The sequence below is a fragment of the Varanus komodoensis genome, unplaced genomic scaffold (genome assembly GCF_004798865.1).
Source record: "Varanus komodoensis strain SLA01 unplaced genomic scaffold, ASM479886v1 scaffold6_4, whole genome shotgun sequence".
NCBI lineage: Eukaryota > Metazoa > Chordata > Lepidosauria > Squamata > Varanidae > Varanus > Varanus komodoensis.
The window spans coordinates 8939170-8963922 of NW_025336347.1; the positions used below are offsets into that span (position 1 = coordinate 8939170).

Consider the following 24753-nt stretch of genomic DNA (forward strand, 5'->3'; position numbering starts at 1 on the left):
AAGAGAACTGCCCGTGGTTGTCCATAGCCTTCCTGGAAAAAGAATGAGTTCCAAGCTGTGGAAATTGTATTTAGAGCTGTATGCCTTCTGCACTTTTTTTAGCTGCTTGAAATGGGTGTTCAAAATAAATGCCAAACCTGCATATGTGAGATTTTGGCATATGCATGATTTTAATAATGCCAAAAACCAACGTGTCAGTACAGTGTTAGTATTTGAGATACAAAACACTATTTACTTGGCTGAATCAGAAAACTGTGTTTCATGAAGGAAGATATTAAAAACAGGTATTCTAGCATTGCCTTTTTCTCATTAGTACATAATTTGTTCATGATTTTCCTCAGTTTAATTGTGAGCCCCCCCCACAGTTTTTTTGTACAATCATACTTGCTTTCGACCATGCAAAGCCGTAGGAATGTTTTAACTCTGATGATTTGCCTCATGTACCCATTTATCCACCATCTTGTTGCACATACATGCAAAATATGCCTAGCTTGGTCTCTTAATCATATCTGTATTTATCCTGACTGTGGTAAAACTAGCCTTCTGTGGCGTTTTAACTATGATGTAAGAGATCCAATTATTGTAAATTACAATTACCTTGTTTAAAACAGGTCAGAAATTCTTATTTTGTTTTAAATTAAGCCAGAATTTCTGGACAACACACAGGCTGCTTACTTATCCTGGTACTGAAGTGTTTATTTGCTTTCCTTACGATGTTTCCAGCTCACTTAATGATCTTCTGTATATTGTTACAGACATCTCAACAGTGAGCATGCACTGGATGATAGAAGTACAGCCCAATGCAGAGTACAAATGCAGGTTGTACAACAGTTAGAGCTGCAGGTAAAGTTACATTTTATATCAATATTGTTTTATATTAATATTGAATTCAGTGAAATGAGATTTGCTTTTTCTAATGGTCATGTGGAAAAGAGCTTTCAAAACTTATCTAGAACCATTTTTAAAAGCTGTTGTAGAGATCGGACCTTGGCTTCCTCAGTTCTATAAGCTGAAAAGAAATTAAAAGCTTGAGTGCTCTGAATTATTTGCAGTTATCAGTACATGTTGAATATATTTTACACTTACATTTCAGTCTTAGTAACGATGTGTATGTTGTATTCTATTGCACAGAACTGGTATAATCAGCAAAAGAGGCAATGTTCATTTTCAAAGCTTGTCCAAGATTGGGTTTGAGATCACCGTGCTCTTCAGCCTAGAAAATTATATCTCTACATTGTATTATATGTAAATCTTAAATCCTGATATGTATCAATTTCTCTATCGTGAAACTGATTTACCTATAATCAATTTCTAATAAGAGTAAATTAGAGTCTACAAAGACCAACACTTGCAATATTACTGCAGCCCTTTCAGAAAAGTGTGTTTCAGAATGCTTCCGAGCCTTGATCGTCTATGCCTTGCTACTCTTTCTGAGTTGCCTTTCTTTGTGTGTAAAGGAGGAGGCAAAAGGGTTGGCCAATGAAGACAAATTAAAACAATATTGTACATTGTAGTTACTATTCCTTAAAAAATTAAAAATCACCCTATTTTGTATGCAAGATGGTAATGTAGAGATATATGGAAAGCCGTGGGCTAAGTACAGAAGATAATTGCATTTGGAATTTTACTGAGTTAGTCATTTATAGCTTCAAATAGTTATAGAGAAAAATCAGCAAAAACACACTTAAACTTTTTGTTGTTACTTTTTCCTGATAACCATGACTTTATATTTTAAAAATCCCTTTTATCTTCTTATCTCACAAATTAGACACTTTTTGTCCAGATATCCTTCTAAATTTTACTTTCTATAAAATTATGGGCCTGATGACCTCTTACTATCATTAAAAATACTTTAATACAACTTCTGTGAAAAAATCAAACACATAGGAATTATAAACTTCATCAACTCATGAAAAATGTTATACAGTTGGGGATGGTTTTTCCTTGCTGCTAAATATAGTCTGAATTTTGCTGGTAAGCTCAGAGGAGATTATCCATCAAGTAAATGAATGCAATTTAAGAGAAGTTAATTCATCCTGTATGAAAAAAAAATCTCCAAATACAAGTATTTCAGCAACAGAATAACTGCCCATGGGGGCTAGAGAATCTCCACACTTGGAAGTTTCAAGAAGAGGCCACACTGTGTAAAGCGCTCAATTTGCCAAGCAATTCTGTGTCATAGGGTCTTTGAAGTTAGTTTCCTCCATGATGGTAGCCAAGGAGTGGTTAGAAGTAGGTCTTGGCCATATACACAGCTCTCACTATGTAAACTAGTGCAAGATGTCCTTGTTTAATTTTTTTCCAGATGGTAGGAAATGAAGTTCAGGAATGAAGTTCCACTCCTCTGTCTGTCTGTCTGTCTATTTACAGTATTTATTGACTGTTCTGTAGCAAACACTCTCAGAATGGCTTAAGCATAAAACGTAATAACAATATCATAGCCATAGTGAGCATAACAATTCAAAAATGATAACAATTAGCAAGAAAAATAAAAGAATAATTAATAACACAAGACACTAATCCACAGTTTCTGATCTTTCCCTGACTTTAATCTTCAGGAAAACTAAAAACTGAACTGCAATATAGAGCACAGAGAGTTTAAAGGAGATACTGAATCAGTTCATCTCCTATTAATCTTTCCCTAGTTGCCAATCTCACATCTTCCAAATGCCAACAAGGTATAGAGATTTATCAGTGAAATCTTGTGTTTTGCTATTACTTTGCTTATTGACTGGGCTTGCATAACACATATCCTACTATAGGTAACTAGCCATGATGGATTGGGGTAGGTGGTTTTGGGATAAAAAGCCATTCTAATAATCCATGGCTTGTTCTAGCCCTGGGCTGCTGAACTCATGATGCATTGGCATGTCTTCCAAACCACAGAAATAGAATCCCTTGTGAACTGTGGAAAAGAGCAAGTGTGCTACTTGGAAAGAATAGCAAACATAATAAAGTATTTCCTATACTTTGTGAGCTTGTATGTGTTACCATCAGTAAGGAGGTTTGAAGAATCTGATGGTGGGAATGAAAATTTGATGGACAAGGTAAAAATCTTAAGGACACCCCCTTTTTGTGATTTTTTAAATTAGGGCTCTTAACTGCACTTTACTGATAGCTGTCAAAAATCCCAGTTGAACTGGATAAACTGAAGAGTTTTAAGTTCTGGAAATTTGCAGCTTTTTGACAAGGAAATATATAGAGATTCCGTATCTGGGAAGGAAATTTTGCAGTAACTGTAGATGTGGGAAGGTGTCCCAGTAGTGGAGAGTACTAAGAAATATCAGTGCAACACTGAAAACTTTAGCTGATTACTTTGCTATGGGGGGGGGGGATTTACAGGCCACCCCATTTAGTGCTCTTACCATCATGGTTTCTTCCCCAATTGCTGAGGTGTTCTGATTGACAGTAGGCAGCTGACAGGTGTCAACTGTTTACTCTTTAGCCTTTATGTAGTCTGGCTTTGTTGTTCTTTTACTGTTTGATATTTTTAACTGACATGGTAATAGGTCAAGCAAGACTACATATATTTTTAACAGCGGTGGGTGCTATATTTTTTATCAGCCATGCATATTAGCAGCTCATTCAGACAAGGGAAAACATTACAGACCCTTGATCTTTTTAAGGCACCCCAAAATTTAGGAGAAAATGTGGGAAGATAGTGTTGGTTGCTCCAAAATATACTTGCTTGGGCACTGGAAAGTAACTGTCACTGGTAGCAGAACAAGGCACCAGAGGCAAAAAGGAAAAAAGAAGAAAAAGAAATGAACTGGGATCGTGTACAGAGCAGGGAGTGGGAGACAATGTGAAATTTGCCACATAGGGCTGGGGATACTGGCTTGAGAACTGAGGGAAAAGAACAGAGAGAATAATACCATAGAAAGCCAGATCATCTGATGAGCACACTCTAGGTCATTCCACAAACAATTCACACTGCTGCTATTTGTGCGAATCACCCATTTTGTCTGCTGATGTCAAAAACTGAGGTCTTCCAAGAGATAGGGCAAGAGTATCTGCTGAGGTCCAATAAGCATTGTTGTCAATATATTTTTTCTCAAAGGGGTGACTTGATCACATATGAGGCATATCTCACTTGATTGCAGTCAGACCCAGCCTTTTAATTATGAGGCTTAGGAATGTTCCATAAACATTTGAATGCCATATTATCATCAGCCTGATGTCTCAGGTTTTCATCAGTCCCATGGTGCAGGATGGCCACCTCCACCATAGTCTGAAATTACTTCAAGACTGAAGATACTTTCTTTTGTGAAGTCACCCTACATTGCCTCAATCAAAACCTGCTGGGGTCTGTAGCCTGCTGGAGCAGTTAGTGTGGCCAAAGCCAGTCAGTATGCAACAACCACAGCGACAATGACATTTGCATCCAGGCATTCATTCCCCTTTCCCAACTTCTACAGGGCTCCCTCCATTAGCTTTGTTAGGAAAAAGAGTATATAAAAACAGTGACCCAAAAAGGGCTATGTGGGTGTGTGGCCTGGGACTGGTCTGGACTGAGAAGCCTGGCCCATGGGCTGGAAATAGCTCACCACCAGACTACTGCATGCTGAGCAGCATAAGGCTTTAGCAGAAAACATCACATCTGTCCCTGCCAGCAGCACATTGCTTGTCATAACGTTCAAGCATTATATAGAGTAGGAATGGACAGAAGTACTAAGTCTGTTTCCCTGCACTCATGTTTAATTACTTAATTTCTGTACTGCCCAACAGCTGAAGCTTTCTTTTTCCAACCATGGGCCATCCAGGGTTTGGGATTTATTTATTTTTCATTCTAAGAAAAATATAAGCATTTTTTAAATGGATGCATTAACGCACCTAATCCTCCATTGACTGGCTTCTCTGCATCTTATAAATCTACTCATTTTTGCATATTTTAAAGTGTATGCATCTTGTCAAACACAGTATTTTAGATTGGCACTTCAGAAATGTGAAAAGAAATGAGCACAGACAAACAGAAAGTAAAAACACAAAAAAGGGAGTAAGGCAGTGCAGCTGGAGCTTGGATAATGTCAGCAAACTTGAACATCTTTGATTCTCCCATCTCCATCTTGATCCTGGTCCTCTGATTTCCGAGAATATGTCTGCTTTCACTGCTTATCAAACAGGCAAAGGAAGTGGAGCATTGATTGGCCCATGTGATCAAGAAATGCAGGTCTACAATAAATTTTCCAGTAATAAAAAGATCATTTCATACTATTTTCTAAGAGTAGTTTACAAGTCATTCCTGGGATTTGCTAAAGCAAAAAATCTAGAATCTAGATTCTAGATTAAAAAACTTCATATGCTATAGGTTGTTGCTTTACTTTGGAGCCAGTTGTATTACTACCCCTAGCAGATAGCAGAGCTCACAAGTCACTGTTTTGTTGAAGCATCTGATTATGAAGATCATAAAACTGCCAATAACTATTTCCCTAAATATAATCCTTTCTGCATAGCCCAGATAAGAGTACGTATTTATGAAGGACAGTGTTGCCTATTCTGATTGGCAAATGTTCTCCAGGATTTTTAGCAGAGGGATTGATTTCCTATCAACTGGTATCATTTATTCAACTGATTTTTGATTCGATTTCTACACTGCCTTTTTACCAAGAAAAAATGGCACTCAGGGCATCTTACAATAATAAATAAAAAACAGTAGTATACCAATGTGTTAAAACACAATTAAGAATGCAGCAACAACAGTTAAAATATTATCTGGTCCAACAGACCCCTCTATACATCAGAGGCCTACTTGTATGCAAAGGTCTTTTTCTGCTAGTAGAGACAGTAGTAGAGAGAGGGAGAGTTTCTGGTCAACCTTGGATGGAAAGGGTGTTGAGCAGCTCTGGAAAAGGCCCTCTCTCAGATTGCTGCCAAACATATCTCGAAAGTGATGTGTCCCCCAATTTTCATAAGACCTGAAAAAACTTTTATGAAGAAGGCATTCTTCCACATAGCCTGGCCCAAGCAGAAGGGTGCTTTGAAACTTTTCTAAAAAGTCACTACTCCTGTAACTACCAGTCTTGGCAACAGTCCAGCCATAGCATTCTGGACCAGCTGAGGTTTCTGAAGAGTTTTCAAGGGCAGCATCTTAGATGAGTTTCTGGCACAATACTCAATAGCATATTCTTAGTGTTCATGGGAAAGTTAATTTTCAGAATTCTCTGTATTTCAGCATGTATTTCTTTCCATTTTTTTAACATCACTACACATCCACCACTTATAGTAAAAAGCCCTGTCTATTTCCTTGCAGTTCCAGCACCTTCCATTATAATTCTTGTCAATTTTCTCAATATCAACAAACGAACATCTTGTATTAATTTTCTCTTGATGAGCTGTAAATTTTAGATCTCTCATCTCTAAGGTTTTCCATTGGTGGAAGGATATTTCTTCCTCAAAGTTCTCCATCCATCTAATTGTACATATTTTAACATTCAGTTTCAGTATTATATTGCAGTAATTGCTTGTAAACCTGTTTTAATAAGTGATCTTTTTGCTACAAAATCAACTTTTCAAATTCTGCCTGGTCTCTTATGGTGCCTCTTCTGGGTTGAATTTCTCTTTTCAGTCTTGAAACCATTCTATCTTTTTTCCTTCATCTTTTAGTTTCAGGTGAATCCCTATTTCATGATCTGCCTTGACTGACCAATAGCAGTGCTGTCTTGTCTGGATTAAGCTTCCATTTGTTTGCTTTCATCTAGTCTATTATTCACATCAGACACCAATTTAAAACCAGATCACTTTCCTTGGATTTAGATGGAAAGGAGAGTTAGAATTGGGTGTCACCAGTATACCAGTGGTGTTCTTCATGGTCTCTGTGCATCACATATATCATCCTAAGCCCCAAACTTTGAACAATCTCTCCCAGTGGTTTCTTCTCTGAGTTAAATAGAATAGGCGGTAAGCTAGAATTCTGCGGAACATTCCAGCAGCCATGCTGTTGAACAGGAATCCAACAACACCTTGAGACACTGTAAAGGGCAGGATACAAAAATTTTAAATAAACACAACCACTTTCTAAGATCATCCCTCCTGGAGCTGTATAATTCTGGAGTTGGATGACACTGTTCTCCAGTTATATCTTAACAGTATAACACTACAGCTATCCAGATCTATCTTGATTCCCCAAGATATCATGGTCCTAGTAATGAAATCTCCTAAAAGGTTCAAGCAGAACAAGGACACACTTCCCCTACCCAGTTCCTGGTTTACGTTGTCCACTAAGGTGACCAAATCAGTCTGTTCCCTGTGATGAGGTGAAATGGACCTAGATAATCTGTTTTATTGAGAAATTACTGGCGCTTAGAAGTCATCACACACTCCTAGCGCCTTTTCCAAGAATGGAATACTGGAGATGGGCAGGAAAGTTATAGTTACTGGACCTGTATCGACTCTGGCATTCAAGAAAGTGCAGATACAATCAATTTCATTGCAAAGTGCTACACATTTGTCACAGTGAGTTAAGTGCTTCACTTCTTGTATGCCTGAATATAACAGAGCTCTGATCACTGGGCAACTCTGTGCAGATACAATACAACTTCTTTGCCACTGTTATGGTTACACAGTAGGCTTTTGAATGAGATCTAGCCTGTTTTCAGTCAGATTCATTCTATATTTTCCACCAATATCACTCATTTCAACCCTGCATCACCCTGGAAAACTTGGGAGCTGGTTTGTCTCCATTCTGTGAGAAAGGACACTTCAAAGTCATTGCCTCAAGCAAACATGTTGCCCATTCCAGAGATCAGCCAACAACTGTGTGCTGCGGTGATGGGAAAAAAATCTTAAGAACCATCTAGAAATACCAGTCTCCTGGGACAGGCCATCTTAGAGGCTCTGGGCACCAGCAAGTCTGACCCAAACTAGGTAGTGATGTGTCAATAACAGCAGAACTGTTGGAATTTGCTTTACCCCCAGAACAGTATTGTCTTACCCTAGAGAGAAAACAAGATCTGAAGTGTGCCTTGCTGAATGAATGGGGCCAAATGCTTACTGGGACAGACCAATGGTTGCCACTGAGCCTGTGAAATCTGAACCACACCTCTACCACAGTTTATCTTTTAAAGCACATTTCCAACACTGCCAACATGGCCAAAAACAACAATAATAACAAACAAGCACCCAGGAAAGGCACAGTCCCCTATATATACGTGAGGAGGCGGATGTACAGTCCTTTCTTTCTTCTTCTCTAACAGACTGGACAGCCCTGGCCCTCTTCTACCCTCAAAGGGATGAGTCCCCATCTCATGCTTCCTTATTATTAGCAGGCCCATTGAGAGACTGTCCAGCTTTTTATGCAGAAGCCACAGGAGCTGATGTGGTCTTGTGAAGTTGGCAAATGGTCTCTTGGAGAGAGTGAAAAGGCTGGGAGCCAGTCCTGTGAAAGAGGCAGTATTTTCTGTCTCCAGAAAGTCTCTCTAGGGTAGCCACAGATGGAATCACTTTAGAATATCCTTGTGTGGAAGATAGTGTGACAAGCAGACAAAACATGATCAGTATAATGTAAGAAACAATGCGCCTCTTAGCTGTGGCTAGTTATACATTTTGGAGAACAATAGCATACTGGCTTACTGATACATGCAATCACTGGAAAAATAGACACATGAATATTAGTGGGTTTTGTTATACATAGTATAATGAATGTAGTGATATGCAAATTTCTAACAAATGAGTCATGTGTGCACACTCCTGAAATTTGGCCTCGAGACCTGCACTTTAGCAGCAGTCGGTGAATGTGTGCTGTGCCTATCTGTGTGCTGTGCACTGTTGCCTGAATTCACATGGATAGTAAGCATGTGCTTTTCTTCCTACAATACTATTAGTAGCTGCTGCGTCCTCAAGAACTCTTTTTGGTACCATGCTGATGAGTGCTTGCTCTTGTACCATGGCCTAGCAAGCCTTTGTGACTCCTTTTAAATCTATCTGACCAGCAGGGAGTTGCTAATGGTATTTTGGATTCATATTTACGGTGGTTTCTGACCTAAAGAAAAAACATCCTTAGGAATCCCCTGGTACTTTACTTTCTGTTCCCTGCTTTGAAACCAGAAGGCTTTCTTATGTTTCAGATTTAGATTCTGTATTCTGAACATTTGATTACCTGTGCTCATGAAATATATTCTGTATAAATCCATGTATTAGTTTCTAGAATAGAAAAATAACAGCAGAAATAGAGTGAACTTTTAAAATACTGTATGTGATAACAGGACTTACTTAGAAGGGCAACAGGAGTGAAGCGAGGGGAGCCATTAATTAGCATCAAACTGCATCAGCACCATTGCAGTGTGCCTCTCTAATTATAGGGTGGGGATTCTTTCATATTTTCTTACAGTATTGTCATAAGAAGAAATATCTCCTTTCCTAAAAGGAGTTTAAAAAGGAGATTTTTTATTTGAAATCCTATCATTCAGTATTCATTGTGATGATAGATTGGCCAAAACCAGCATAAGCAAGGAGAGCTGAGTGGAGCCTACTACTGGTATAGACTTAGCGGATGTTACCTTACATGTTGCCTAAGCTGTTCACATTTAATTCAGAAATCCAGATTGCAAACTTTGCATATTAAATTAATTATACAATTAAATCAGTACCTAGAATTTGGCAGAGTAAATTAGCATACCTCATTCATGTTACTTCCAAATGTCATTTTAGACTAACCAAGTGGCAGAGACAGTAGAGAAAGGTACTAGAAAGAGTCTTACCATCTGGTCACTTCTCAGAGACAGTAAAAGTAGCACTCCTGTAAGAGGCTTCCCAATGGTATCCTCCTCAAAATTGAATTTTAGCCTTAGGCTGAAAAAAATTCCTTTATAAAGTTTCATGTGGCCATATGCATGAACAGCCCTTGTCTCCTTCTTTCTCAAACTGCAGGCACACTCTTGTGTACACAGCTGAAATAACTACAACTCCCATCATCCCTAGATACTGGCCTGTGGATGGTGGGATTCACTCTTGTTCTAGGAGCAAGCCTCTTTCAAGAACATATTGCTTAGCAGACAGATTTCTTTATTTTCTCTTACCCAACAAGGAATAGAAACTCTTTGAATGAAAACTTAGTCTTGCCAAGCATATAAACTAAAGTTACCAATAAGACTGAGCGCTACTAACATGTACAGGTCCTTCTGTTACAGCCCCAAAAGTTATCTGAAAAGTGTGGAAGATTCCCTCCCTAGAAACAATTAAATCTCACTTTTTTTGGTGTGGCTTCACTAATTGAGTCATTTTTATTCTGCTCTTTTTGAGGTTAATGTTTCATTTGCTTTTGGTATTTTTTAAAACATGTGTTTTCAAGGATTTTTAAAAGAGAAAATCATTATGCAAACTCTTAAAAAGTGGTATATTGTTATTTAATTTAAATAAATCTGCCCAAATGGTTGTAACCTGTAGAAAGCTTAGAATACAGGCACTTATTGTAGTCCCCCATACTTGTATTTTGTCTTAATTTTCAAATCTTCATATGAAAAGCATCCAGTTAACACTGAAAGATAGTACTCATAACAAAAATCATAATCATTATAGAGTGGTTTCTGTGGGCTCCAAACAAATGAGAAAGGGAAATCTCCTTTTTCCCTCCTTCAGAGTTACAGCTTTTTGCAATTCCTGTTCTACAAAGGAACAAGAGTTTGGTGCACCTTCATTATTTTTTTCTAGATCATCTCAGAATAACAGTCTCACAGAGGCAAACATCAGGAATGTATGGCAGATTTGACATTTATTTTAAATACGAAACCAAGAAAAAGGACACTTTGTTTATTACCTAATTTCCCTTTGTACTTTGCTCTCTTAACCATGAATTTTGGTAGGACTGGTGGCTTCATTAATATGATTTATTAATTTCTTTAATTCACTGTTGCAATGAATCCAGTGGTGCCAGCAGGTCTAGGGTTGCTTCAGTCAACAACTAATGCATTTAGCTTTGCAAAAAGCTGATGCCCAGCACCATGTGTTTTGTTTTGTAAAAGAAAAAAGGGGGTGTCATATAACATTTTCAAACCACTAAGAAGTAAGAGAGAGAGAGAGACAGAGACTGGGCGGGGGTGTGTGGGGGCGTGTTGCCAGGTACAGTGCCAGGGCTTAATTAGAGAAGTACATTTCTGGATTTTGTTCAAAAAAGTAACTTTTAACATTTCCTTTCCTATTCAGCTTGCAAAAGACAAAGAGCGCCTGCAAGCTATGATGACACACCTGCATGTGAAGTCAACTGAACCAAAAGCTACCCCTCAGCCTGTAAGTATCTGTACAAAAAAAATAAAATAAAATAAAGCTTCACAGCAGTCCTTTGTCCCCTCTACCAGAAAGTATAAGTGCAACCTATTTAAAAAAAATCAAAGTGAAGAGATGTTCTCTGCTGCTAGGCTTAGAATATTAACAATGAAGAAACGTTTTCTAGAGGGTTAGTTGTATCAGTTTGTATTGCAGGAAAGCAACAGAGTTCTGTGACATCTTAAAGGCTAACAAAGTTGTTACAGTGCAAGCTTTAGTGGACTAAAGTGTACCTCATCAGATGCAGTCTGGAAGTATATGGAGAATTGTGTGTTGGAGTATGTTTCATTTAATTTTGCTGTTGTTTTTAGGGGAAAAGGATCAGTAAGCCATTTCCCCCTTTTATTTTAGTTGTAATCCTGTTTCCACTTTCCTGAGAGAAAGCACCAGTGAACTTAGTGGGATCTCAGTAAATGTATAGGGTTTCAGTATTCATAGCCATGTCAGCTCAGAAGTTAGTCTCACTGAGCTTAGCAGCAGCTTTCAATAACTGTGTATGGGACTGCAGCCTAAATCTTACCGGCTATGACAATTTATAATATAAATGAAACGCTCTGCCAGGACAAATACGTTTTGTGAGGGGTACACATGGCACAACACTTGCTCATTCACCTACAGGATAGAGATGGGTGAGAATTTTACTTCAGTTTGCTTATGATAAGAATTTACCAAAATGCACAAATTTGTTCATACTCCAAATGGAAAGAACTTGAGATTTTAAAAATATGAAACCGGTGAAAGCAAGACTGAAAATTCATTCCTGCAGAATTGAAAATTCAACAGTTTACCTGTTGATGGAATGCCACCACTATGTACTAAACTCCATGTGTTTAAGTAGGATTTGATTTGGTTATGTTTAGCTCAGGAAGTTTTATGGGTTTAACAATCTTTAAGCACTTTAATGTCTTCTTTTTCACTGAGGAAAGAGGTGAAATGCTAAAAGGCATAGAGGTATACGCTCTATTTAAAAAGGAAATCTTGAATAGTTCACAAGAAAATTAGCAGACTAAAATTCTCACTATCCCTTTATACACTTTGTACTATAGAGAGAATAGTTCTTCTCTTAAAAACAGATTCTAGGATAATTCTGGAATATCTTAGTGAACATAAATTTCCCTTGCATTGAAAAAAATGGAGATATGCTCCTTGATAATGATGAACACTACAGAAGCAACATCCTTCTGAAGTATGCAACTCTTTTTATATGAATGTAGCATTCATGAAAAGAAAAATTAAGGTATGACATTAAGAGGCAATATGTATTTAGCTGTTTGCTTTTCATTTAGAAGGACTTTCCCCTCTTTATGGCACTCTATCCCCTGCTACAGCTCTTTCTTTTCCAGGAAACCTGAAAGATATAAATTATTTTCTAGGAAAACAGAGAGATGCAGTATTTTAATTATTTTATGTTCTGTATCTCTCTAATGGGTTCTGTTTCAGATATTAATTTTTCTCTACCAACTGCACCTAGGCAGACAGCCATATTTACTGGGCTAACAACCCTGACTACTTTTTATTACTATCACTGTAAATTATACATATGTGTGTGTGTGTGTGTGTGTGTGTGTATGCTTTATTTCCAGTGGGAAAGGAAGCCAAAACAGGTAAACCAATACTTTGCTATTATGCTGCATCATTGAATATTGATTAAAGCCACTTGTACTAACTACAGATTGTCAACACAAATTAATTTGCATACAACTCAACGTCAAATCAAATAAAGGCAGTGTACCTTTAAACCCTACAAATCTTAAAACAAAGTAACAAATCACTCCCTCAATTTGGAATAAACTTATGAAGCAATTAGGAATTTTTAAGCATTTTGAGGACAGAAGTAAAATAAATGGACATACATTTAAGAAAATGCTATCTTTCCCTCCCTCGTGTTCAGACATGCTAGTTTGACAGATGTACTTTTTGTAATGTAAGATTAAAAGAAGATAAAAACCCCTGATTCCTGTTAGTCTCTTGATCTATCTTAAAGAATTTTCTACAAAATATTTCAATGGTGCAAACAGTGTAACAGTTCTGTAAGCATAAGATGTAGCTGAGTTATTCATTTATTCATTCCCATTTATTATATTTATATTGCACCTTTTTTCCTTTAAGGAAATATAGGTGGTTTACTTAAAGCTCTTCTTCCTCTTCTCCATTTTATCCTAACAACAATCCTGTGAGGTAGGTTAGAATGAGAGCCTGTGACTATCCAGTTTCATCCTGTGAGCTTCATGGCTGAGTGGGGCCCAGAACCTGGAGTTCCCAAATCCTCTGTCCAACCATCTAACCACACTGGTTCTCCAGTATCTCTTATATGCACTTTCCATGTTAATTTCTCTCAATAGCAATTCCATTGATTTTTTTTAATTTCCCTGTTCTCAAAAATACTAAATAATGAGCATGTGGTAGACAGGGAACTGCTTGAAGAAAACTTCCATTGTTACTACATTTCAGCTACAGCCTAGATTGTACAAAATAGGGTTGTTGGGTCCCCCCCCCCCGTTTTCTTGGACCCTTTCCCAGGCAAACCTCCTCCCCTTCACTACAAGGTGGCAGGAGCCCTACTGGAACTGTTGATGTGACAACAAGCAGGCATGTAGGTTTTCCCCCAGCAGCCTCTAGCTGAGCACTTCCTGGCATGTACTAAATGCAAACCTTCAAAGTAGAATGTCGGTGCTAAACCATCGGTGATGCTATGCTACTTGGACACAGTTTGAATGAATATGTAACTATGTTATTCTCCATAGCTTTCAACGTTGTAGTGGGAGTGGAGATGTTAGGCCCTCCAGATGGTGCTGGATTTGAACTCCCATCCACTCCAGGATGACCAGTAGTTAGCGATGATGGTGGTATTGTTAGATTATACTATCGGAAGTGTTACAGGATTCCCACTCTGATCTCTAGGAAGGTAATTGCAAGATGGCATGCAGCTTTCAGCCAGTTTTCTAGTAATTCATTACCCAAAATTTGGTTGTTCCAGTAATTCCAGTTTGGGATACCATAATAAGCACAACCACACAGCCAATAAATAGGAAAAAGCAGTAGGAAATGTAAGTCTGATCCAGGAAAACAGGGAGGGAGGATGCACTGTCTTGATTAGTATTAAAAATGTTTTATATTCTGGAAAAATTATAGCTTTGGTGGGGACCTCCTACTAAATTTATTTTTAACTGCTCTATTGAAAATTCTGTACCACTAGTCAACATTATCTCTCAGTTGCTCAGCACAGTGTTTCTCTATTAAAAGAAATAGGCATGAATATTTTTGACTGAAAAATTAATAGCTTTTGAATTCATACACAGCAGGTTTTCTTTTCCAAAGAAGTCCAATATCGCTGCACAGCACTTGTATAACCATTTATTTAGAGTCCAAGTCAAACCTTTGACAGCTAGAGCAGTGTTACAAGCCAACATAAAGAACTCCAAGATGTAAACCAACAATAGGCAGTCTGTGTGAGGTTTGCCATTGTCAAATACATAGATTGTTTGGATTAGTTTATGTAAATGTACTGTTGTATTACCCTTTGAGAAAAAAAAGATCACATTTGTGTATGAAAAGTGGTTTCGTTCACAGGCAGCATTATAAATTCCTTATCCTTTAACTTACATGTTAGAAGTAAAAATTGGTGCCTGACAGGCCTATATTGTGTGACACTCTGTTGTTGGATTGAAACGGCCTTCTTTTCATTTATTGAAATATAGAAAATTTATTATAGATACCATCAGATAAATCAGAAATTATTAAAATATGTATAGGTGAAGCATTCAAAAATTAATTATAAAATGTAGGAATATAGTGTTTTGCATATTGTGCTTTCCCTGTGTGGAGGAAAAGTAGCAGAGGCATCACAGAGTCTATGCTAGACATAAGCTCTTTCAACTCAGCAGGATAGAACTTGGGCTAGAAAAGATCTAATGACCAATACTGCAGTGCAAAGTATTCTTTACACCCAATAATTAATTTTTCCTTCCTTCCCATAACTGATGTAAGGTGTATGCTAGCTTTAATATTTTGGTCCATTTTAAAACAGAAGGTCATAGCTGATCCAAACAAAGTAAACAGGGATTTAGAATTACAGCTTTCAAGGGGAGGGGGGATCAGAGAGAGAAAGAGAGAAGGAAAAGCATCTAAAGTTTATATTAAAAGTAATTATAATCAGCCAGAAAGTGTAAGCTTGTTGTGCAATATATACCTCAGCTGAATACCATTTAGTTACGATTAATGTTTCTCATTGGTCAAGTGTTAGCCTTGTCTGCTATATAAATTAGCACCATATTTTGCTGAACTCTTTGATCACTTCCCAGTACTATGCTATGAATCAGGAATCCACCCAACCATAGAGAGCAGCAAGTTGTCAGATATAATCACAGGAAGAAGCATGTATGAGATTATCTCCTTAAAATAAGTGATCTCGTAGGAGTGTGTTTGGTTTCTGCACATTTTTTTTAGCTATCATAGACCTGCCATTTGCTTCAGGTCATGCTGAATGGAATTTCAAGACATGTTTAATGAAAGCATTACACTCTATAAGCAGCTGTTTTGGGTGTGCATGTATCTACATGTGCATATGTGTATACACAAGATTGTATGAGCAAATACCAGGGAGAAGGTGTTGATGTGTAAACCAAGTTATACAGGATTGCTGAGACTGGGGGTGGGGGAGGGAGAAAAATCAAATTTTCCTGAAATAGATGCACAATTACATTGCAGCAGGCAGGTAGCAATATGCACAAAGTCTTATTGTTAAGTATCTGTGAACTTCATAGTTGGAGTGAAGGTCGGCAGCCCCAAATGTGTGTTAGTTAACTTCAGCCTTAGCCTAAGCTGAAGTTATCTTGGCAAATCAAAACACGCCCAAAAGATCTTATGTATATTACACATCTAAAGGTTCTTGTAGAGGCCAAGAAAGGTGGAATTCAAGGACTTCGCTGGTTGAGAATGACAATTCTGGTCGTGTCTTTGGGACCATGGTGAGAGGAATGTCCTTCCTGAACTCTTCTATGTCACCTACTTTATGCTCATATCCTGACTGGATCAGGAGGTGGAAACTGTCTGCCCTCCCCGCTTGCTGATTAACTGGGCAGGAATTCAGTGAACTTTAAAGCAACCCAAAAGTCCTGTAGTCTTGCATACCTCTGCATCCTGTTAGTCCGCCTGTTCTTCTAGGACTGGGGATGGGGGCAAGTGTCCTTAAACGAACTGTCAATCCTTGCAGCTTTTGCTAATTTGGAAGAGTGCTTTGGACATTTATTTCAAGATTCAGGCAGTGCCATCTTAAAAAGTCTTATGCTCTGGTCACTCCTGTTTTGAGGCATTTCAAGGGTGAAAAACAGAAGCTTAAGAGGCAGAAGATTATCTTCTGTTTTCAAATGTGCATTTCACAAGATGGCTATTTATTTTTACATTGCATCCAAATATTACTTGGTATTTTCAAATAAATAAATTTTGTATGAAATATCTGATTTTGATGTAAATGATTTGTTCTTTGTTAATGTTTTGTTTGGAATCATTTATATTCAAATGTAATCCAACAGTTTTCCATTGTTTTCATTCCTGTGTGAGGTGAAATGACAGAGGAAACAAGGCCCTGTGTGCTTTTAGATGGCACTATGCAGCTACAAATTGCTTCTGAGGAAAAACAGAAGGAATGTGTTCTTTCTTTCACGTCAAAGTGTTTTTTGCATACCTGGCAGTACATCCATCTTTATGGAGCTGACATAACTGTTGGCTATTTTTTATGTATTTTCCTTTACCCTAACCACAGCAATTAGGATTGTTTTGAAATCCTGTTTTTAGCAACTGTAAAAACAAAGCATTAAAAAATAGCCTTTTAACTGTGAGGTAATGACTGAGCATTTTAGCTGCTGTAGCTGTATTTTATAGTTTGAAAAATAATGATATGTAGCAATAAAAAGAGATTTGCAAATGCAACACACAAAAGCTGTTTTTATATACTGTTTTTCATTAAGTTCCACTCCTCAACTTGGGTTTCCTTAGTATCTCTGCCAATAACAACACCTGCTAAGTGATTGCTGCTTGCCAAATTCTGTATTGCATGAAGTATGTGTGTGTGTGCGTGCGTGCATGCGCACATGCATGCACACACACGCGCGTATGTGTAATTCATATGTAAAATTTTCAGGTGTGAAGGTTAAAGTGCACAAAATCTAACAGACCTATACCCATGCACTTTCAGAGATATCAGTCAGTGCCTATTTAGCTCAGAATGTCTATGGTCTAGTTATAGCAACTGTTTCAGCCATGATTGGATGGTAGCACCAAAAGTAGAGAAATCAGTGTCCTGAAGCAGTACAGATGAAATCAGCATAGCTTGAATGATTTTTCTGCTTAAAATGTGTTGCCTGGTAGACGTGCTTTTTTGTCATTCTTTGCATGATTTAGAGTGCCATTTTGAATATACAAGTACGTAGAAATCATGTGTGTACGTGTTCACACACTTGTAAAAAAAGGTGATGAGTTAGGAAGAATTGTGAGCTGAGGGTGAGGAAGAAAAGATTCTTCATCCTAAGCAAGATTTTGTTTTTCCATTTTCTATTCCCAAAAAAGTTTCAAGGAAATTAAAATGTTGCAGTGGTTGTTTTTGTTTTTTGAATTACTATTTCATGTCAAATTGGTGAAAACTATAAAAGGACAAGAATAAAAATTAGAAAAACATAAGTTCTGTATAATGGAAATTTTGGGCATAATATTTTGTTTATTTATAAAATCCTATGTGATAGAAACACTATAGATTTTAGGACAGTTTATATATTTTTCTTTAATGCCCTTATGCAGTTGCAACATTACAGAAGATGTTCCAGAAACAAAAAAGCAAACTGGTTTTATTTGCAAATTGACTTACGTTTGAAGCATTCTATGTATTTTTTTAGATAAAAGGAACTTCCCCTAAGGCACAGTATAGAGTCAGCCATGCTGCAACATTAGAGAATAAGATTAGTTTTTAATTCATAGGTATCTTCTATGTTCAATGTAAAATCCAACAGTTTCAAATAGGTACTGCACATATGGTGATTTTTAATGCAGAGTAACTGGAAAAGTGTATAGAAAGTAGGTAGTAATGCTTTATCTGCTTGATACTCGGATAAAAGTGAGCAGTTAACTAAGGCTGCTCTCCTTCGCATCCACTGGACAAAATAAGCTTGCACTAGCATGTCCAGTTTAAGGGACTACTCTGGGTCGGGACTTGCCTTAAACCCAGCCAGAAACTACTTGCATGTCAGATGCATGTTTCAAATAGAAAATGTGAACGCTGAAAAATGGTTGGCATTTCCATGAGGAAGAGAAATCCTACCAGTCCAAGACTTTTCTGAACTTTGCTCTGCATAATCATTTTAGTTGTGGCAAAAACAGCATCTAGATGGGGATTTTTCTTTGTTAATTGATGATGATATTAAGATTTAATAGTTTCTAATGAAGATTAATATTTTAAGATTGAAACAAAAACCAACACCATTCAGACTAGTTCTGCTCCACTTCACAATTAATAGCTGAATTTGAGGAAATGAAAACAGCATGTTATAAAATGTACTTGGAGTAAATTCTCTCTCCTGCTCCCCTTATAATTTTGGCACAGCAGTTTGCAAGCTGGGCTTCCTGAAAAAGGAGAGATGGCATCATCCAACAGAAGTTTGAAAAACAAAACTGCCCAGTGAGCGACATGATTATCATTTCATTAATGTGTTGGTTTTGTCTACCAACCGTTGTCTGGAGTGAAGCACAAAGCTACACTAAAGTTTTACCTTCCACCACCTTCTCCCATTTCTCCTTCCTCTTTCCTCACAGACTGCAGTCATGTTTAATTTGGAAAGTGGGCTCCTTTGGCAAATTAGCAATTAGAACAATTTTGTGGGAATATGTATATGTGTCATTAGTTTTCCTGCAAATTAATAGCAAGAGCAGAGGTCAGGCAGAAATTTTCCACTTGACTGCAGTTTTTCTGTCAAGATTTGGCACTTTGTTTTGGAACGGCCACAGCTGCTCAAAGCCACAGTCTTCCTCTAGGAACTGTCTTTTAATTAGTTTACCTCGTAGCCATTATTACAAATATTACTGCCTACCCCCCCCTTGAAATAAAATTACTGTTTCTACAAAATATTCCAGTGACATCTTGCACCATTGCACATTGATGGTGGGGTCATTCGAATGCGGCGTTTAATCATTAGATCACCTCCATAAGCATCTCCTAATTAGAGTCCTTACAATACAATTTTATCTGGTAATTAGCTAAGATTGGCTGCTTCCTCTGTAGCTTATTAGTGGCAGCCCAGCAGTGGGTGTGAATCGCAGTGTCATTTGTCAAGCCTGTTAAAGGCGACGCCCCCTCCCTTTGCTCTTCCTCACTTTCTGTGTTTAGTTCTAGTTACAGTGCCTATCCTAGAAAGCCTAAAGAAATTTAACTCAATTCAAATTATTTAACTGGAGAACATTGACCTTTGGGTTCTGCCTCCCCCCTCCCCAACTTCCTAGTAGAAACAGATTAAATGTTTAAGCTTTTAAACAGTAAAAACAGAATTGAAGTTGTTTGAAATTGAGTGGCTTGAACAGTAATGATGAAACAGTATCCGTGCTCTTTCTAGCAGGAGAGCCAATCTACTGAGCTTGTGCAGTAGAAGAGCACTGGAAATTGATTCAGATCAGCTTGTGCTATTTAAAAACGCACCCATTTTAAGAGCAGAGATAAAATGAAATAGATTTAATTTCTTAGTGATATTTCTCAGTTCCGCTATTGTTGTCACTGTGCTTTTTTATTATAAGTGATGGAAAGATGCCAGAGGGACAGAACAAAATCGGGGCAATCAGCTTGTATTCTTAACTGAAAGGACCTAAGATGGCCTATTGGCACTTTTTGCAAGTTATTTGAAAGCTTATGGGTCATGAGAACACAGCCACAGGTAAAGTAGAAGCCTGAAAGTCTCGTGATGTTTTGAAAGCAAAATATTCCTGTTACTTTTCAGGCATGAGAAGAGCCTGCTGGATCAGACCAAGGATCCAACAGTCTGACTTTTGTTTCCAGCAGCCATGTCTAGTGTGTGATACATTGCTCTTCAGTGCAGAATAGATTCTGCCACCCCTTCTCCTTCACCTTGCATTCTTTCCTCAAATCCTTACGCTCTTTTCCTGCTGAAAATCCTCCCAGCTGACTTTTGCTGCTAGTAACACATTGTAAGGTTGTGGGGCAAGGTCAGCAAGAAGATATGGGAACAAAGCAATCCCAATTCATCCCCCTCACCCTCCCTCTGTGATGACTTTTGGTTATGAAATGCTGTACCGTATAAGCAGAAAAGTATGCTGTTACTGCATTGTGTGTAGTCTGGCCTTATCAGGAGATTGTAATGGGTGAAGAGTGGGTATTATTATTATTATTATTATTATTATTATTATTATTATTATTATTATTAGAACATTTCTATGCCGCCCCTTGCCAAAGCCTCAGGGCGGCTTACAACACAAATCTGCCCCAGTTCCATGTATCCCAAGGTTCTGGGGTGAGGGCATCTTTTCTGCCCCACTCTGCCGAAACTTTTCCAAAAGACTCTTGAATTGTTACAGCAGTTTGCACTGCCTGTTGAGGTGGGCTGGCTTTGCCTAGAAAGTTACCATGAGAGTCACCTTTCCTTTCTGTAACCAGTGATCCTTCATCACAGATGCTTTCGAGCAGTTGTGAAGCTGCTGAACCTGTTGGCATCTGAGTGCCATAAGATTTATACAGAGGAGTGGGAGGGCAGAAGGAGATGTAGGTAAGGTTCAGTTGGAAACTTCTCGCTAATAACCAGTTTGTTTTGTTGATTATATGGTATGTAGTCCTATTCTTCATTGCACGTGAACCTTGCTTGTGGGTAGCTTTTATATTTATCTGCTTTTTAACCAGATGCTTCTTGCATATTTGTAGTAGACAGCAAATAACACAATATATGTGAAATACATAAGAGGTGTTACTGTGTTATACAGTTACAAAAAATATTTGTAAGGCATGAGTTAGTTGTTTCAGCTAATAATTTCACAATGGAAATCTAAAAATATCAATGACAGAAAGGCAAAGAATGATTAAATCTAAAAAGTATGATCTGTATTGACCATGTTAATTCCTTAAGGCAAGATATATAAATTTTCCTATCTCCTCATGAGGCACTTAGTATAGTTTCTAAAGGAAATTGCCTTGAACTAATGCTGATGTTTACCAAGGAAACAAAAGAAGGGGTTGGTGACATTAGTGGAAATCCTTGAAATGTGTATAATGAAAGCAACTACTTGTAATTATCAGCCAATGAGCATTTAGCATTTTTATGGATCTAGTATGTATTATTTTACCTTGCAATACTTTTAACTTACAATAGGTAACATTAGGCTGTCTGCATGGAAATGGTCTGTCTGTTAGGCTTACATTGGAGTCCTATATATAACCACTCAGAATAAGATCCAATTTAACAGATTGAGTATAGGATTTTAGCTTTAATGTATAGCATTGCAACTTTTATATTATTATTATTATTCAATGTCAAAACAAGATGTGGATCTGGCATCAAAAATGTGTGAATGCATTCTTCCCCCCCCCCCCTGTTTTATTTATTTATTTATTTATTTATAACCTTTCTATGCCGCCCCCATCGCAACAAAGCCCAACAAAGCTCACAAAGGATTGTTGTTGTTCTTGCTAAAAGTACTGGGGGGGGGGGGGGGAGATAGCTTATGTGGGAAAGGGTTTTTAACCCTTTCCACATACAGGGACGATGCAATTCCCTCCAACAGCTCTTACTCACCTCAGAGAAGGAAATATATTATTCATATTGTGAGTGTCCCTCTCTTCTACCACAGTTCAATGTTTTCCAGGTTTCCCTGAAAAGGAGGAATGGTCCTAAAACTGAATAAAGTATATTATGGTCAAGATAGTAATGTGATAGTTGTGACTTGAATGCCAAGCTTTACCACACTTTACAGAAAAATACTGGATCCTTAAATAACCAGATATGAGGGGACTAGGACTTTGCTTCCTGTTCTTTATCTTTAACACTTCTGTAGAAGAAGGGATTTTTGTCATTTTTGGTTTGTTAGACTAGGCTGAAAAAAGTTGTACTTCCTGAGATTTCTTGCTGGAGCCTGAAAAATCAATAGTTTGGTGTTGACCCTGAATACCACTGTTTTCAAAGGACATTATTTTCAAAGAGGGATGTTTTGTTATCATAGATTCAGATTGCTAAAATAAGAAAGAATATTAGTAGTTGTGTGCAGTGAGTCTGAACAGTTAAAAAAATTAAACCACTTAATGTCTGGGAAATAAATAATTTTATATGTCTGTTTGATTCTAGGACTCATTTTAAGAACCAGCCTGCTCTATTATGTGTTTTTTCAATGGGGATTGAAGCCCCATTGGTGAGGGTGTTCAAGGATAAGCTGGGCATGCACGTGGTAGGCATGTCATGAGTGGAGCCAGCTGGAGCCAGGGGTCAGACTACATGGCCCAGGAGGCCCCTTTTGACTTGCTCTGTTTCTATCGTTCAGGGACTTGTGTAAAGCAATACTTCATATTTTGGCTGTGGGTTCATAGGTACAGGATGAAGGATTTCTAAAACATTTCCATATACCTTAACATTCCTAATAACTTCATATCATACTTAAGTGTTCAAAGGCTTCTAAACATAATTTCACTAGTACTGCAATGCTCTTCTTATTAACCTAATTATTTTAGGTGAAGGCAGGTGGGAGGCAGGAGCTATGTTTGGAGATAGTAGCTTGTATAATGTCAAGTGTTATTGGAACTAAGGCCTTCTCAACCTGCAGCTCACATGCTTAATGCTTAATTGTGACACCATGAAAAGGAAACATTGTGAGAATTTTTTTTAATGAAAACTGCTACCTTTTCTATTTTCATAGCTGAATCTTGTATCTAGCGTCACACTTTCAAAGACTGCATCAGAGGCTTCTCCACAGAGCTTACCTCATACCCCCACCACCCCAACAGCACCCATCACTCCCGTTACCCAGGGACCTTCTGTCATCACTACTACCAGCATGCACAACGTTGGGCCTATCCGAAGGCGGTACTCTGACAAATACAACGTGCCCATCTCTTCAGGTAACTAGATGGATGTAGAAAAAGGGTCTTAAAGTTCTTCTGATTTCTACATTGTTCATAAATGAAGGGCCATGGTAATACAGGGACTGTTACACTTTATTTAGCAGATCTTGCGCAGAACCAAGAATTCTACAAGAATGCAGAAGTCAGGCCACCTTTTACATATGCATCCTTAATAAGACAGGTAAGTATGACCATACAAAATGGCCTACTTGAATTTGCAGCTGTACATTTATATGATGCTATAGACAGAACTGATTAAAACACGTTAGCATGCATGCATGTTGAATCCTTTGCTATAAGGATTTTTTCCCCTGCAACTGCAATACATATACCATAATTGCTTTTGATTAAGTATTACAATACGATGTGATTATTAGGAAATTCATTTCACACAACAGTGAAAATGAGCCTGTTTAAAGATGGCAAGTCAATTATCACAAGCTACAGTAATCTCTGATCCCTAGAATTAATCTGAGCTCAAAATAATTACTAAGCTTTAATCAGCTAGTGAAATGTTTTGCATTTCTCTTTGATTCTGCTTTATGAATGACTAATAAATTAATATTTCTGTAAGGAAACAGAAATAAAACTCAAAACAATTAGATAATTCCATTTTGAATTCTGCCATTGAGCTATTAAATACAACCATTAATCTTAGATCATAGTGCGGAGCCTTCTTTTGGATTTTGTGCTTTGAGTCACAGTTTGTTTTATTTATTCAAACAAATGTGCACTGTGTTTTCTACTCATTTAGTCGTAGATCATGGTTGCATTTTAATTGTTTTTCAGGCCATTCTTGAATCTCCAGAAAAGCAGCTAACACTAAATGAAATCTACAATTGGTTCACACGAATGTTTGCCTATTTCAGACGCAATGCAGCAACGTGGAAGGTACGCCTTATTGCCATGTATGCCTCTTGCTTTACAATTTGACATGTACAGAACAGACAGAGCTGCAGACATAACCAATTGTAGCAATACGTGGACTTTGAAATTTAGATCAGTTGTTTTGACACGCACAGGGTGCCTCTTATCTACACAAACAACTTGCTGGTTGGCAGAAAAATTCTTCTGCCTTTGAAATACTGCTAATTTGAATTCCCATTACTATCCCCCCCCCCGCATTTTGTGATTAAACTACCAGTCCACCTGTGTAGTTGCTTCTAGCACTGAAATGTTTCAGCTGCTAAGATACAAGGAAAAGGGTGAAGAAGCAGTTTTATCAACTGTGGCTTTATGTGGCATTATGTACACATTCTTTTAGCTGGAAACCACAGAACCCTTTTCCAAAGATTCATAGAAAAGTAGCTTTTCAGCCAACTGATACACCTGCCTTAAATTAACATGCCAACATCTCAAAACATTCACTAGTGTATTATGAAACACAATACAGGTTAATTGGGCAC

At 37.7% G+C, this 24753-nt stretch overlaps 1 protein-coding gene across 17 annotated transcripts in view; it reads left to right on the forward strand.

Moving 5' to 3' along the window:
• The window catches only part of FOXP1 (forkhead box P1), a 664276-nt gene that overhangs the window by 610781 nt on the left and 28742 nt on the right, over positions 1–24753 (forward strand). For 16 of the 17 annotated variants that reach the window (XM_044451999.1, XM_044452001.1, XM_044451998.1 and 13 more), the window contains 5 exons: positions 756–843; positions 11137–11220; positions 23143–23344; positions 23449–23528; positions 24137–24238. In XM_044451999.1, the coding sequence (XP_044307934.1) occupies positions 756–843; positions 11137–11220; positions 23143–23344; positions 23449–23528; positions 24137–24238 (556 nt within the window). The remainder of the gene's footprint in view (positions 1–755; positions 844–11136; positions 11221–23142; positions 23345–23448; positions 23529–24136; positions 24239–24753) is intronic. The other variant, XM_044452008.1, reaches the window with a different exon arrangement.